The following is a 17898-nucleotide window of genomic DNA, read 5'->3' as shown; positions in this document are numbered from 1 at the left end:
TTTTTATGTGATCTTTAATGCATAAAATTGGCTCGTTCACTCGCATGTGATCAGCTCCAACAATGCTTGCCTATTGATTAACCCTTTAGGGATTGCCACTCCCAATCGATCCTCGTGATATAGTTATAGTTATAGTTATAAACCCTAATCCTCTGATATGTATATTTAAATCTAAGCATTCTCATCAATAATTAAAAATGATAAACTGTCTTGTGTATTCAGATATCGCTTGAACTCAAAAAATCGAAAAGATAACCCATATATCACAATTTAAAAGGGGTTCTCCTTTCTTTTTATTAATGTTCTTGATATTAGCTCCCTCGCTGCCCAAACTGATCATAATTCATAGATCGATTAGTCGTGGATTCTATCCTAAACTGTTTTCGCCTCTACCCGAGCAAATTTGATCCCCAACCCATTTCCATTTTTATATACCCATGAAGATCGAGAGATCCCAAAAAGTGCCCCTCATTAGCCGACTCCACTTGGGCTTTGGGACCTTTCCTGTCGACGGAGAGTTTCGATTCTCGAAATGCCAACCATTTCCTGTCATTGAAAGCCCCACACGGCAAAAGTTAACCAAGCTAAACAAACAACATCTTGAGCTGTCCGACCGACCGTCAGTTGGATCTCATCCGCCGAGGTTGTTTGTGATTTCAATTATTAACGCTTCCTGGTGCTCGGATCGCCATGTGGCCCGATCCGATCATTAGGCCAACTCTTCTCCAGACAGGAAGACCAGCGACGACTACAGTGTCATTATGGTTATTGTTATTATTATTATGCTCGTTGGTTAACCCTGCCCTGCCCGCCCGCCCCCCGCCTCTCCGACTGCATACACATTTTAATTGTTTTAAATTACCGCCGACGAATCTCACTCATCTTCTTTATTTATCTCCATCGCCCGACCCCCTTAGGTATGCAACGATTTTGGCATTCGACGTGAAGATCGAGCGGGAGGCACAGGAAATGGCCGATTCCCTGGGCGTGAAAATATTCCAGGCGGACATTATCTATCATCTCTTCGACAAGTTCACCGCCTATCGCGAGGAGCTCAAGCAGAAGAAGCGGGAGGAGTTCCGATCCGTTGCCGTCTTTCCCTGCAAGTTAAGGGTAAGTCAATCTTTCAATTTAACAGGATATATTAGAATCAATTGGAAAGAGCTAATATTCCCGCGGGAGAAAAAAATGTAGGTTCATATTTAACTGAGATTTAGTACAAACTGAGTCCTCTGAAATAAACAACTTGCAATACACAAAGTGAATATAAGTTGCAGATGTTGTTCTCATTTTCAAGTGTAGGTATCAGGTGAACAATTTAAAGACGGAAACCCAAAAGACTCGGTGTCATTATGGGCATTATTTTAATGCGCCCATGTTCGTGTTCCATTTCCCTCCTCCCCCCGCAGCACCTTCAGCCTAGCTGCAATTACCCCGAAAGCTACAGGTGTAAAATGCAATCTGCCGCGGACTGAAATTGAGAATGAGACCGAGACTGCAACTCCAGCTCCAGCTCCAACTCCAACTCCAACTCCGATTTTAAGTAAGACCCAGAATGGATCTCCAGCTGCGGCTTGTCTCGTCTTGACGCTGGCCTAATGATGCTGGCCAACAAGAATGGAACGGGCTTGAACTCCTGGGGGCCGTGCTCTGTGCGCTATACTCTATAAGCCGGGCCAAGACAACCACTCAACAAGCGATTAAAGCCTTAGATCCCAACAGACGCCTGCATCACGTCCACACTTCCTGCTCAAATAATGTTTAAACAGCGTATTTGATTTATAGGCAATCATTAGATTTTGGTCGTATGCAATGTGGCGACTCAACACGCCACACTCCACACTCCACTCGGGGCCACTTTGGTCCACTCTAGTCCACTCTAGACCACTTCTAGCCACTGGGCTCCCACTGTGCTGGTAATTGGACACACATCGCACAGCTGTTGGCTAGCATTCGTTCGATCTCTTACACTCGAAAGCCTGTACTTTAAGCACTACAACTACTGCTTACGATATTTGTGAGTCAGTTTTTCTTATATTTATTTGTGCATTTCTATTTGCTAAATCCCCTATATAGTGGGATTTAATACCATATATCGATTAATACTATTTAAATAGTTTTTTCGAGTGCATACGGCCAGCTTGAACTTAACGATTCTCTAGAGTGGAAGTCCCAGTCGCAGGTCTTGTAATAACAATGACGTTGTTTAGTTTGAGTTATTAACTCGCCTTCTGTCTTAAGGAGTTGGCTGGTACATGGGGCACAGTCATGTGCATGTGGAGCTGGAGCTGGAGCTGGATCTGGAGAAACGTGTTCTCTGGGCCACATTTCTTTTTTTCCCGGCGACGTACAATCCATTTTCTATGCCGGCTGATTCAGATTGTGCCCCATCCTCAACTTCTGCTGCAGGCGGCTTCCCATTTGAGGCCATCTTCAACAGTTGACGCAACGGAAATTAAGTTGTTCTTGGTGCAGTCAATGCTGTTTTTGGTCTGAGGTTGCCTGTGCACTTTATTAATGGGCCACAACGATAGGAAAGCGCACAGGAAAAACATAGTTTTATACATAATAGGGGCAACATAATAAGCAAAATACGTTAAAAAAACAAATTTTATTTTGTAGTAAAAAAGTTTAAATTGGTTCATTGTATATGTGCTCTTTAGTTATGTACAATTGAAAATCAAGGAGATCTTCATAAAAACTGGTACCCCATTTGCAGAGTACCCAATATCAAACCAGACATATAGTGGTTAAGTTATCTTGGAAAATCCGTTGCTTACATCGCCATCGCCTAAGCCACCATAATTATCGGACATTATTTAAAAAGTAGTTAGAAGCGGACCCATCGTTATCGATCGAACCCGATGAGCCGCCTATTAGTTAGGCCCCACAAAATCATCATCTATCTAACAGTCATTGATCTAATTCCCCGTTCTCTGACAACTATCTCTTCGATTCCATCCCACAGATACTGCCACAGTTCATTTTCAACAGCCGAGATCCGATCGTGATGGGCGTGATGGTCGAGAACGGCATTGTCAAAGTGGGCACTCCAATTTGCGTGCCCAGCAAGGAGGTAAGTGCACTGAGAAAAATATTAAGCTAGTTCTGTATAAGATAATCTATTTTGCCAATGTAAACAAAAATGAAAATCTTATTCTAAGATCATAAGATTATCAATATGTTACTTTTTAAACCCTTTACTCGTAGAGTAAAAAGAAACCTACAAAAGCTAGAATGTTGAGATTTATGATTAATCTTAATCGGATTTTAAAGTGGCATACCTCTAAATGTTTCTGGCGCAATTATCTAAAAATCTGCATTCAAATTTGAAAATTTTTTTTTTTTCAATTTTTTTGTAATTTTTTTTGATGTGTGATTGTACAAATTCAAAAAAATTAAAAAATGTCCCAAGGCTGAAGTTCTAAACTCCATAACTCAACTTATCTTAATCGGATTTTGAAGTGGCATACCTCTAAATGTTTCTGGCGAAATTCTCTACAACTCTGCATTCAAATTTGGAAATTTATTTTTTTTCAATTTTTTTGTCATTTTTTTTATGTATGATTGTACAAATTCAAAAAAATTAAGAAATGTCCTAAGGCTGAAGTTCAAAACTCCATAACTCAACTTATACTAATCGGATTTTGAAGTGGCATACCTCTAAATGTTTCTGAAGCAATTCTCTAAAAATCTGCATTCAAATTTGGAAATTTATTTTTTTTTGTCATTTTTTTGATGTGTGATTGTACAAATTCAAAAAAATTAAAAAATGTCCCAAGGCTGAAGTTCTAAACTCCATAACTCAACTTATCTTAATCGGATTTTGAAGTGGCATACCTCTAAATGTTTCTGGCGAAATTCTCTACAACTCTGCATTCAAATTTGGAAATTTATTTTTTTTCAATTTTGTTGTCATTTTTTTGATGTGTGATTGTACAAATTCAAAAAAATTAAGAAATGTCCTAAGGCTGAAGTTCAAAACTCCATAACTCAACTTATACTAATCGGATTTTGAAGTGGCATACCTCTAAATGTTTCTGAAGCAATTCTCTAAAAATCTGCATTCAAATTTGGAAATTTATTTTTTTTCAATTTTTTGTCATTTTTTTGATGTGTGATTGTACAAATTCAAAAAAATTAAGAAATGTCCTAAGGCTGAAGTTCAAAACTCCATAACTCAACTTATACTAATCGGATTTTGAAGTGGCATACCTCTAAATGTTTCTGAAGCAATTCTCTAAAAATCTGCATTCAAATTTGGAAATTTATTTTTTTTCAATTTTTTTGTCATTTTTTTGATGTGTGATTGTACAAATTCAAAAAAATTAAAAAATGTCCCAAGGCTAAAGTTCTAAACTCCATAACTCAACTTATCTTAATCGGATTTTGAAGTGGCATACCTCTAAATGTTTCTGGCGAAATTCTCTACAACTCTGCATTCAAATTTGGAAATTTATTTTTTTTTAATTTTTTTGTCATTTTTTTGATGTGTGATTGTTCAAATTCAAAAAAATTAAGAAATGTCCTAAGGTTGAAGTTCAAAACTCCATAACTCAACTTATACTAATCGGATTTTGAAGTGGCATACCTCTAAATGTTTCTGAAGCAATTCTCTAAAATCTGCAATCAAATTTGGAAATTTATTTTTTTTCAATTTTTTCGTCATTTTTTTGATGTATGACTGTACAAATTCAAAAAAATTAAGAAATGTCCTAAGGCTGAAGTTCAAAACTCCATAACTCAACTTATACTAATAGGATTTTGAAGTGGCATACCTCTAAATGTTTCTGGCGAAATTCTCTACAACTCTGCATTCAAATTTGGAAATTTATTTTTTTTTAATTTTTTTGTCATTTTTTTGATGTGTGATTGTACAAATTCAAAAAAATTAAAAAATGTCCCAAGGCTAAAGTTCTAAACTCCATAACTCAACTTATCTTAATCGGATTTTGAAGTGGCATACCTCTAAATGTTTCTGGCGAAATTCTCTACAACTCTGCATTCAAATTTGGAAATTTATTTTTTTTTAATTTTTTTGTCATTTTTTTGATGTGTGATTGTTCAAATTCAAAAAAATTAAGAAATGTCCTAAGGCTGAAGTTCAAAACTCCATAACTCAACTTATACTAATCGGATTTTGAAGTGGCATACCTCTAAATGTTTCTGGCGCAATTCTCTATTAATGCAATTCCCTATCTATCTATATTAATGATAGTTAAGCCGACCTTCCAACGTTTTTTTTTGTGCTGTGATCACAATCTATCTATTCGCTGGCAAATATTTAACTATTCTGCGAGCTTCGCTCCACAAAAGGTTCCATTCAATAGACACGCATTTATTTAGGAGTGCTGTGGTGTAGATCGCGGTGTAGATCGCGATTGTTGGGGACCTGGGTTTCTGGGCTCTTCTTCTATGCGCACAATGGTGGCACAATGAAAGTCCTTGTGTCTGGAATATGGTGTGTTGTCTTGGGAATCGTGTCAAGTATCAAGTATATATAATAATAAGGAGGACCAGGGCTCGATGAGTTGTTTGTTTGATTTGCTACCTCTGGCTGGGCAGCTTTTCATTGTTGACACAGGTGGTGCGGTTTTATTTTCATTATATTCTCTCTGGATGTGCGTGATGCAATTGTGTTGTGGGGAGCTGGGCGAATAGTTATTAGCTCATCGCACCGAACGAATTGCGTCGCAAAACGCTTTCTGAATTCCATCATAATAACCATCGGACTGGCGGGCCCTCAATTATTGTCCTTCCGTTGATGATGATACAAACTGGGTAAAAAAAGTAGCAGGAACGACGACGACACTCATTTCAATTTATGCGCAGACATGTCCTGTTTCCCGTTGCCAAAGACCAAAGACAACAACTGTTTCCTTTCCACCTCTGTCGCTTTTTGTCGCTTCTCCGATCTTGTGCCAAAGGGTTTATGTCTTCTGCTGCCCGCACCGCTCTTGACTTCATACCAGGAGAAGGAACTGGAGCCGGAGCTGGAGCTGGAGCAGGGCAGGAGGGGAAGGAGCAGATGGAGGAGCAGGAGCAGGAGGCATTCATTGGCAATTATAACTTCCTCAATTATCCAAGAGAGCGCTGCTAAGCTGTGCGCTTCCCGTCATTCATCGTCATTCTTTTTAACGTGTTCCCCTCTTTTTCTCCTTCGCTCGTATTGGCCACTTTATACTTTTTGCCAGCTTTAAATCTGATTTTTGTGCGGCAAATACCCTACGATTTGTTCCAATAGATTATACTCGGCTTTGAGAACACTGCATATAGTTAGAAGAGATCGGGCTTCTTCTTAGTGTCGCTGTTAGCTGGATATTTTAGTATGTTGTATACTTTCAGACACCTTTTGGTTGGGCATTAAGTTGCAGGCAGTGAGCTGAGTATACGTACTTAACCTTCGGTAGTAGCTCATCCAGCAAGTCCCCACAATCTGCGCTCATGTGCCGTGGGCACACACATGTGAGCGTATGCTAACCCCTGCTCCAGACCCACATGTCCATGTCCATTCCCCCGACCTGATCCAATTCTACTTTAGATGTGCACTTCATTTCTGCCCAAGAATGCTGGGCCATCGCCGTCGTCGTGGCTGTTTTGTCGCTTCTGCCTGCTTGCTTTTTTGCCTTTTGCGATTTCCGTTGACTTGCAGCTGGGGGAGCTCTTCTGCGAAAGGGTTGGGGGATATCTCCACTTCTCCAGAGCTCTTGCGGACCCCCTCCTCTTCTCTTCTCCTCTTTTCTCTCCCAGCGACAACTTCCTTTCGACGCTGCTGCGCATGCGTGCCGGCGACTGTTTCACTGCCAGATGGTCGCTTCTTAGGCCCTTGCCTTTGCCTGGCCGTTGATTACATTTATTAATTATATAATTAAATCTGTAATGGCAGGCCAGTCCGATCACTTGGTTTCTGGCCTTTGTCTCTCGGACCGCGTAATTGTTTCAAGCTGGCCAAAACATCCGTTCTCACACGAAGGCAACGACAGCGCCCAAACCACTTCCACTTCCCGTTCGGCGGGCTTATCATTACACGTTGGCCCAGGGGGTTAAACAGGTGACCATTGCCGGCTGACCGCCGGTGCTTCAACCCTTAACCCCTGAGAATTGGGGACTGCAAGTGTCAAAATGCGGTAACGGGATACGGCTGGCGACGGTTCGATGGGGTTAATTAGGGTAAGGGATCAATGGACAGTCAGAGGGTTCAATGGTTTTTGGGGTTAAGCAAGTAAAGTGATTGGAAGCCACCATTTTATCTAGGGGAAGTTATTACTAAGTACACTAAGTGCGTTCTTTAGATTAATGTATAATGTACTGTAGGTAAACAACAGAGCAAAGATCATGCCAATTTCCTAGAAAGTCCTCTAGATATTTAAACTGAACAATAAACACCTTAATTGCTAATCGAAAATTTCCACAGCTTCATGGTAAACATAGAAGAAACAAACCCATCGTCTGATCAGTCGTGTTTAGGGAAATGCTGATGATCTCAGTATTGTTTCCTCTCTGAAAAAAATAACTTCCCCCATCGAATTCAATTAAAAGTTCCCCTTTTCACCGATCATCAGGCCAATTGTTGATGATCATCCACCTTTGGATACTTAGCCTTGAGGGTCACCGTGGCTAATTAAGCAGCGATCCGGCAATCTTCGCTGCTCTTTTATACTTTTTAAGTCTGCAGCCGTTGTTTATCCTCCGGTCTCATCAGATCCGCCTCGATCAGCCCCCGTGCTCGTACATCAAAGAGTTTCACTTTATCGAAGGCACAATCTAAGCCAAACACGCCCCACTCTCGCACATCCTCAATCTCATCCGCATCGTCTCCCACTGACATCACCATCATCCAACCGCCGAATGGAGGAGCGAGTGGATCACCAACACCAGCTCCAGCACCACCGCCATCACCATCACCATCGCCGATCATCTGCATCTACAACATCTACCGGGGAATACATTTATTTTCCCTCTTTCGACTGAATGCCTGCCTGCACTTTAAAACCAAAGCCAAAACAGCAAACGGAAGTTGGAGGCGTTACCCACCGCCAAATCCAAATCCGTCAGTCACTTAACATATGGACTTTGCGATGTGAGTGAGTGTGTACGTGTCTACGAGCAATTTATGCAGGGGGTATCTAGCTAAAGCTACTACAGTCCTGATTCCATAAGCGAAACTTTTCTAATTTGAAAGAAAACTAGCACCCTTAAGCTTCCCAATTTGAAGAGTTGTTTGACCAAAGAGGGTCTTCTAGCGAACTATCAGTTTTAGATTTTCAAGAACCGAACGAAATGTGTGAATCTTCACTGTGATTGCCTTCAATCTGTTTGCCTGCTAAAGACGGTCTTTAAAACCGGAGAGACAGACTGTGGCAGATCACTTGCAGATCGTCTTGCATATGTGTATATAGATATTATTTTGCGGCCTGCTGTTGCCGTTGCTTTTGCCCAAACCGCAGAGAAACCAGAAATCTGGTGGCATAAAGAGTTTTCGGTTGCACCCGGTTGGTGGTGGTGGTGGTGGTGGCAAGTGAGATCGAATCGAAGACCGCCGATCGATATCTTTTAATATTTTCATTCATGCCCCAAGTGCCTGGCGGTTGTAGCGGAAATGAAAGCTCATTCGGTGCGCTGCTACTGCTGCTTTTTGTTAATTAAATGGCCCCTGGGCTCTTGCAGTTTTTCGATTTTTCGATTTATATATACACGTATATTTATGTAGTAGCAGTTTGCCTTGCTCCTCCTCCTCCTCCTCCTCCTCCTCCTGCTCCCCGATTTTGTTGATCTTGGCTAATTTATGGGCTGCGAGCTAAGTTTAAGTAGGTAAGGGTGTCTCCACTTCCCTGCGGCCCCTTTCCCTTCTCCCCATTTTCGAATTTTCTCGGACCTGATGGGCCATTTAAGTGCGAGATTTAAGTATTATTTTTTATTTCGCCGACTGCCTCGGTTGTTGAGCCTTCATGGCTTACGACTTCCGCTGTCGCCTCAATAAGAACCGAGTTGATCTACGCGGTTCTTTTTCAGTGAATGAATGATTCTTCGCTGAGTGAAAGAGTCTTAAGAGCTTTGGCATTGTGAAAGATAATTCAGTAATGGGGGAAATGTATCGATAGCCTAGGTTGTTTTTGTTATACCACATTTCCATTTAATAACCAAATCTGCTATCACTGACAAAAATAATTATCCCCATTCTTCCATGTTAAATTAGTGTAACATGATGTAAGGAAGATTAATCTACGGGTAAAAAAAAAGCAACACCCTGACTACAGCTTGACTAATACCCAAAAATCTCTTAAGATCTTTACGCATCGCATTCGAGGACCCGTGAAGAGTATCTCACTGTTCAGATTACAATCGCTGATTATTTCCGGGCACTTCCTCTTGGTTTTCGGAACTGCGTCATCTTTCGCCATTTCGGGGTTGTTAAGAATTCGAATCGGTTTCAGCGGATACTACGTGTGCGACAAAAGAACACTTTGGACAATGCAACAACAAGGGGCACACGAAGAACAAACACAATGATGGTAAGGAGGACGGCGATGAAGCGATAGAAACAGCGCTAAGAACCGGAACCAGTAATTAAATACAAAAGAAGTCGGGGTGGTTGTCCGTAAGTACGTACATATGTAGATGGAGAAAGAGCTGCGGAAGCGGATTGTCGGCGGTCATAAGACAGCCAGCTGCAGTTTTTTTTTTTCAGCTGGCCGAGGCAGAACGGAAGTAGAACGGAAGTGAATGCTTCCGCACGTAGGAACCAAATAATTGGCTGTACTGAGAGAAATATGTGGTCTTCTATTACGAAAATCCATTTGAAAAAGAGAAGACTAATTCTAATTCTGCTTACAAATAGAGTTCATAAAGAAAACCTTTGTACAATAGAGTTCCTTTGAATATCCAAATGTATTTGCTGCTAAAAGATAGAGCATAAAGTGAAGATTCTTCGGCAAGTGTAAGCGCACAACTTTATGAATGAAATGCCATTCCAAGCGGCCAAAAAGAGACGGCAAGCGGAGTGTAGTACTCATGGCATAAGTGTGCTGAGGCAGCCAGCTGCTCGGAGTCAGGGGTCAGGAGAATCCTCGAGCGGGGGACATCGGAAGGGCAGGATCCGAATAGGAAGTGCCAGCAAACAGCAAACAGCAAATAGCGAACAGTGGGAAGTGGTTGTGTAGAGCAACGAGCAGCGAGATAAGGCAGGTGGGCTCCTGAACGTGCCGAAACGCGGGAAATCGGAAGTTCTCTTTATGAATGAAATGGGAATGCTGTGAATGGGCCAACCCATCGTCTACTAGATACACTCGTATCTTATTATGATAAGCGCACAGCGTCGGAGATTTCGTAATAGAACAGTTGGAAGACATGTGGGCGCACTCTGCCATGCCGCCATGCCGCCATGTGCCTGTATCTATCGGATACGGCCGCAATAAAAGCTTTTAATATAAAATAGAGCAAACAGACCATAACAAATAGTGGCAGCAACAACACAATGAGCGCTCGCAACTTGTGAATGAAACCTACAAACACGAATTTATACAGCAACAGTATTTTATTTTTTTGCCCTCACAATTGGTTTAAATATCGTCTGGGTGGAGTGGCGAAAGTACGTGATTTATAGTTCAATTGATACTGACCATTGCGTTTTATAAATCTATTATATAACTTCTAGAGCGAGGTGAGGTCTTTTGGACCTCTAGACCTTTTTGATGTTAAATCAAAGGAGCTTATTATCTGAACCCAACGATTTAATTTACTAGTGATCCGAAAATAACTTATTATGGATCTACATCGCCTACTGTACTTAAGCTAAGCATTTTGCACTAAACACTGAGTGCCTTATCCATGTATGCGTGTGTATCTGTATCTACGTGCGCGAGTCTATTTGTTTGTTTGTCTGTGTCTCGCTTTCGATTCATTCATAAAAATGCTTATTTCCTGTTGTTGCCTTGACTATTGCCTAGGCCATTGCGGACGAGGGGTGTTGGTGGGCGGTGGGTGGTGCGGGTAGCTTTAGGTTCCGACGACCATAAAACACACACACACTCAGTCATACATTCGCGCACACACACACACGCGGCCATTTGTACAAACGATAAGATAGTAAAATCCGCTTAGATACGCGGTTTTTTGCCCCGTCTTCGTGTATCTGCATCTACACGGAGCATCTAATAGCTGTACATTGAATAAAAATAACTGGATAAATAGAGATATATATGCTCATGATCATAATCTGCAAAATGGAGAGGCACCATAATGATGTTAAATATATTTGCTTAGTCAAATAGGATGAAAGTTTCAATACATTTAAGATACATATGTAAAAACACAAAGCATACACTTGCTAAAGCGGTTTGAAAATCAAAACTCTTTGTAAAATCACATGTCTTTTTCTTACTGTGTACGATTGCCTTATATATTTATTTTACTATGAAAATAAAGCAGGCAGCGCAACAGCAACAATGGCTGCTATTACAAATGGCAATTGCAATAAAAGCAGACCGACCAGCAACAACAAAAGAAATTAGCGTAATTAGCAAATTACTCGCCGCTCTCTGTATTTCTTTGGTTTTTTTTTATTTTGTTTTATTTTTGCCTTTGTTTTTGCGGCTTGGAAATTGACGTCGTCGTTGCTGGTTTCTGTTGGTTTTATTTCGCTTTTGCTCGGTCAGTTGGTCGCCTTCGTCACATTTCAGTTTTTCTTGGCCGGAAATGCTGAATTTGCACAAAAACCGACGGAAAACTGGCATAAAAACGTTCTTATACTCAGCTGCTTCTTCCCCCTTTTTTTCACCCATTTACACGCGCACCCAAAATAAATATACTTAATTGACGTTTGTTTAATCGCTTAATGTTTTCGGGCTGCAAGCCATAAAATTCATAAAAAACGAGGGGAATAGTAAAAGCAGCGGACGTATCACCTACGCAAAAATATTTGGACTAAGTGGCACCAAAAACCGGGATGACAATTTGGCTAGCAAGTTTGCCATGTGACTAAAGTTGTGTTTCTTTACTTATCGCAATACTGCGCTACTGTTTAAGATAGCCCATTATCTTGGACAAGTCATCATCAGACTGCAAGATACATTTTACGAGAAGTTGTCTGAGAGATAAAAAGTTTTAATATGTTTAGGCGTAGTATAGGTCAGGATAAAGATATACTCAAAGTTTTCTTATTAGAAATGTGGCATTATACTCATTTTCTTTGCAAAGCTAAAACAACGCGCTTGGCATCCCCTTTTTTTAAATCCTCCAACGATTCTGCTGAATAAAAATAGTCTTTGGAACCCGGGATAAATGTATTATTTGTTTACTCAACTTCAAGCAGATGGCGAAATAGCAAACTTCCGTGCACTCTACTTTCGTTGGCAATCGGGGCAATCTACTTGAAGCTTATTTTAGTTGACTAGGGGAAAACCGTCAGGGAAATAATATTTTATGGCCGCATCGTGAGTCGCCAGAACCTTGAAAACTTCTAGGCCAAAAACCAGAAAAAAGAAACCTAATAATAGTTATTAACTCAGGCATTGAACTTGATACGATTTTGGCTGATAGCTCACCTGTCTGGTCAAAAACTCGCATTCCCTTCCAATTAAGCCTGCATTTTCGGCTTTCTTATCACTTTATGTTATTTTTATGTATTCTTTGTGCGATTCTTATCGATTATCAATCAAAAGGTTCCATAATTTCAATCGCTTCAGTTTCATTCATGCACAGTTTCATAATTGATTGTTTTGCACTCGGGCTTATATGCATATGGACTGGACTAAGGATACTTGGACGCACTTTATTGACACGGCTGATTAATGGCCATATGCCGAGCAGCTGGCGGGTATCTATCAAGTATTTCCGATGTCCGATAGCACGACGTTAACCCAAACAAATTAAACAATAATCAATGGGCTTTAATTTTCGCTATTCGAGTGGCGCAAACTACGAAATTAATAACAACTCTGTCCGCTAATCATTTCTAATCAGTGGAGCTTGCTGCCGCTCTTTAACACCTTGGCAACAGCACACAGACACCCACCTGCGATTTACTTGAATTTTGATGGCAATGACGATGACGGCGATGATGAGCTTGCCCACCAACTTCCTGTCAGTGAAAGATTTTCTTTTTGGCCTCCTACGAGTCGCGAGTGTTGCTTGTGGGCGTTGATGCACTGCAGCAGTGGAGACGGAGACCCAGATGGAGATGGAGATTCGAGATGCTAATGAGCATGACTAGACTTCTGCTCCGAGGGGTCTGTCTTGGCTCATTTGGTAGGTGTTGTTGGCATTGTTATTGCGGTTGAAAGCCATGTCGCTTGGCGTTGCATGACTCGAGATGCGTCCAGGTCCAACCAACTGGCAGTTTTGGGTAGCTTGGTGAAAAGGTTGGGGGCGTTAGGGTTGCATAGTACCGGAAAGTTAAGAAAAATGTTGCTTATTTTTCAAAACTCCAGCTTTGAATGCTACAGCTTGCTTTAGAAAGCGTTTATCAACACTGAACTTTCAATCTATGCTAATTGGAGTCCCCTTTAAATTCTAAGAAATATAACAATTTCCCTTTAAAAGCTTCTCTTTAACACTGTTACGCTGTAGAAACCATATATATTCCAAACTACTTTCTCATACTGCAGCCCTGCTACCGCACACCCACTCTTCCCATTCCCCCAATCTAGTTATTCAGCTACCAAGATCTCCTCAGGTTGTTTTCCAGCTGCCATCTGCTCCTCCTCCTCCTCCACCTTCCCGAAGTTGTGGGCAGCTAGATGAGTGGGGTTATCTGGTGGTCCGTGGACGGATGAATCGTGATCATGTTCATAGCGATCACCGCGATGATGACTATATAAATGCTTCCTCAAATCTGGGGGCTTGCGGCCCGAACTCGAATCAGCGACAAGTTCTTCTTTCTCCCTCGAAAAACATGACGTAGGCAAGTTCGCGGCGCACCAGACTTCTCGATTCATTTGAAAAGCGTAGATCGGCAGCCCCGAGGGGCTGAAGATTTGGTTGAGGAGAAACCAAGACCGGCAGCCGAGATTGAAAAAATTGATGTGACTACCGTTTTGAATTTTGTATATTTCGAGGCCACTCGAAGTTGCAGCTGCGCAGACTGAAAGCCCTGAAAGATATGTTTTTGAGTCCCCGCGCGACGGATGTTGCGAATTTTCGTCTTTGACACATATAAAATGTGTGCATGTATACATATATATATATTATGCGGTATACATATGTATATATGGGGTAATTCTCTCTACGGTCAACTAATTTAGTGTTTCCTGCTGACAACAGCATAAACAAGCTGCAAAGAAATCAGAGAATTGTGTCACTAAAATGTTTGTGCTGCCCAAAAAATAATAAAGATAGCACACAATCTATGTGTTTGTCCCTCATCTGGTCGCCGCTCTCCATCAAACATTTTTACAAAAAGCCAAATGGTTTTTGAATCTCGTTTTGTTCGCTTTCGATTTGTTGTTTTCGTTCATTCATACAAGCAGCGCTTTTTTCGAAAATAGACGACATCCGGTCTGCACGAAATATATAAATCATATTTTTAGATAAACGCCGATACACACACACAGCCACGCGATCTGCCAGCCAGAAAAAGTTGTACAAAAAATATACAAAATCGAACAGGGGAAAAAAAAGGCGGAATGTAAAATGTTGTTTTCGTAGTCAACTTGTTTGGGTTTCTCGGCGACACGAGACGGCCGCGTCGTCATCGAATTTTTTCTTAATGCCCAATAAAGAATTCGTTTTCTTTGGCATCGAAGGCAGAAAATATATCACACTTTTTGGCTGTTCTGCATGAAGTTTATAGTTGGAAATAAATGTAATCAAATTCCTGTCGAAACGCCAAGTAATCTCGTTTTCTTAAAAATGTTCAGTTGATAACTTTCTGTAATTCTTGGATTCTTATCTTGCTTATTTTTAAACTTATGAGCTTTTATAAAAATTATGCAAAGGTCCAAACAAGTATATAAAATTCTCCCAAAACCAATTTATATCCTTACAAGTCGCTTTCCTTTTTTTTGCCACTTGCATCAACAGGCCCATCAATTTCTCCTCTCATCATTTGGTACGAATTTGGTATGGGCCGGGTTGTTTGTTCGCCATATTGCTCCGTAGCATATAAGTATAAATATATATGCGATATCTATCATAAATATTCCCCACTGGGATGATTTCGTTGCTCTCATAAAAGACGAAAATTGCCGGCTCGGCACCGCAGAAGCGCAATGTTGAAAGAAAAAATTGTGTGGAAATGGAAATAAATTAACACATTTAATGAAAATTTCGAAGAGAGCGCGAAAACGCGAAGACGCCGCAGCGGAAGACGTGGAACGGGGCGTATGAGTAATCAACGACAGGAAATGGTGACAAATGCTGCTGCCCCGCTCCCCGCTCCCCTTGCCCTTCTTTCTCCTTTTAGGGGGTGTGTAAATGTGCCATGTAGCTATTTGCACCGATAGCAACAGGGCAACGCAGCAAAACAAAAAACAAAAAAAAAAGAATTTCAATAATTTATTTGGTTTGAATGAAATACGAACGAGGGCAGCGCGGTCGACGCCATTGGGGCGCCCACAGGAAACGCGACGTTGGCAACAGTTTCCTGTTTTGTTTTTGTCGAGTGCAAACGGGTTACGACAACAAACATGTTACAATTTGGTTCAATGACTTTGTTAGGCCATCGAGATAGGCGCCCATGCACAGCGAGAAAAGCAGTGACTTAATTAGCTGACTAAAGCACTCTTCAATCATATTCAAATTTAACAACGATGGTTTCTAAGTTAATTTTAGTTTTAAATTGTATCTTTAAGTTTTCCTCTCTTGTTATGCCGAATTGTGGGAAAAGCAGCGCAGAAACGCGTTGCAGTGTACAGTGTGCCCACCCACAAGTTTATCAGTGGAATTGAGGAAGTGGTCACCGCATATGAAACTTGCGCCAGATGCGCTGATAAGAGCCACCCAAGCACCACCCATTTAATGCCCCACCCACACGGCCTATTCTACTTTTTTGGCAAACCTTTTATTTAGCGCTTAACGTGGAGTTATTTTACGGCTCTGGCATATTAAACGAGCTGGTAAAACTTATCAGCGATTCAGTCGGCGACATGCGGAAATCCCACCCCATAAAAGTTCGCATTGGCCATCTGATTATTTCTAATTTGCCGCCATATTACGCATACGCCCCTTTAGCCACGTATGCAAAAACACTTTCACAATTTCACTGACCAGCTACCTTTTTCTCTTCTGTGATTGCAGTTTGTGGACATTGGAATCGTGACTTCGATTGAATCGAATCACAAGCAAATCGAATTCGCGCGCAAGGGTCAAGAGATTTGCGTCAAAATCGATCCGATTCCCGGGGAATCGCCCAAAATGTTTGGTCGCCACTTCGAGGCGGAGGATATGCTGATCAGCAAGGTAAGTCCATCCATCGATTTTCAAGAACCCTCCACTCGAGGTTACTCAGGCACAATAAATTCACTGGAATTCGGGAGCGGAAGACTCAACTCAGAACTCGAGTGCATTTTGTCGGGAAGCGAGGGAACGCACTATCATCGCTTTGGTGGGCATGTGTTTATGAATGGATTTGATATCTGAAGTGGTCTAGGCTATATTAAATACTTATTTTTCGTGTTTTTAATGTGTTTGTCTATATATCGAGGGTTGATGCAGAAGCAAACCATTTAACTTAATTAAATGGTTTGAATTACGTGTAGATTGCTAGAATAATATTGCATTTCAGTCAATTAACTTCGCGTAGCTTTGGGACTTCCATTATCAATTCGCTGCATCGAGCGAGTGCCGGATGCCATTATTCAGTGCGATTTCGAGTGCCAATCACTTGAGTTCAACAGCAGCGGCAGTCGAGCAATCGCACGGGGCAGTGCCAAAGTTGTCAATTGCACCTGGATTGGGCGGATGGTCCGATGGCCAGGTGCAGACGCACTGCACCCCACGCCTGCTGACCATGGGACCTTCGGACCTGGAGAGCTCCTCACCTTGGTCACTTCCCCTTTGGCCAGCTGGCTTATCAAATTACATGGCCAAGTTGTGTGCTAAGTGTTAAGTGGCTACAACAGCAACCAACGCCTCGGATCGATGACTTAACTGGCTTAAGTGGCGTTGAGAGGTCTTTGCAACTTCCTTTCGCTCAATCATTTGATTAACAATTACTTACCAGCTCTGACGTCAAGCGCCCTTGATGGGTGGGCGGTGCGGTGTGGTGGGGCTGAAAACCAAATCGATTCATTTTTGCCGCTTATCAGCGGGGTGACATCGGTGACGTCAAAACGCCAGGCGGCGCTAATTGCCCATTTAGTTGGCAGCGCGCTTTATTCAATTAATGCTGCGTAAAAACAACGATGAATAGATGTATTTTTAGGCCTGCAAATTGAATGAAATAGTTGGCACTGCCAAAAATCGCACGTACGACTAAGATCTCAGTTAATTTCAGTGATCGCATGGATGTAAGTAAAATTGCTGGAGCCCCATTGCAATTAAATCTAATTAGGCCATCGCATTATAATTTTATCGTTCATCTCATCGGCTTTTCGCAGTGCAGGCTCCATCGAAAGCCATTAGGTTGTATGCCACCACCCCGAATTGACAGACTCCCCGACTATTTATAGCCCTCAATGGCTCTGCAGGAACCTGGGAGCCATGAAAGGGTATTATGTCATGGCTGACCTGATGATACGTTCGTTCCACGGGGGGGTGGGCGTTGGGAGTGGCATTTGACCCGAGTTGCCAGCTGACGTCACGTTTCACCTTCCACGGTAAAACTATGCACTTGCATAGTTCACTGACCGCCGGAGCATCGTCACCATCGAGTTAACCCAGTTTCCTCGGATGTCGACCCAGTTTGCGAGTGTGTGCTTTTGCAGCGGGTTCGGTTTTCGCCGTTTTCGCCGTTTGCGGTGC

The 17898-nt window shown here is 41.8% G+C and overlaps 1 protein-coding gene across 1 annotated transcript in view; it reads left to right on the top strand.

The window, feature by feature from the left end:
• The window catches only part of LOC6546263 (eukaryotic translation initiation factor 5B), a 34530-nt gene that overhangs the window by 14904 nt on the left and 1728 nt on the right, over nucleotides 1-17898 (top strand). The window contains exons 7-9 of the mRNA XM_001971723.3: nucleotides 918-1113; nucleotides 2969-3076; nucleotides 16234-16395. Of these exons, the coding sequence (XP_001971759.1) occupies nucleotides 918-1113; nucleotides 2969-3076; nucleotides 16234-16395 (466 nt within the window). The remainder of the gene's footprint in view (nucleotides 1-917; nucleotides 1114-2968; nucleotides 3077-16233; nucleotides 16396-17898) is intronic.

This window comes from Drosophila erecta, unplaced genomic scaffold, assembly GCF_003286155.1.
Source record: "Drosophila erecta strain 14021-0224.00,06,07 unplaced genomic scaffold, DereRS2 tig00000021-arrow-pilon, whole genome shotgun sequence".
NCBI lineage: Eukaryota > Metazoa > Arthropoda > Insecta > Diptera > Drosophilidae > Drosophila > Drosophila erecta.
Note: the sequence above shows the minus strand (reverse complement) of the source record. Positions and strands in the feature narration are given on the sequence as shown.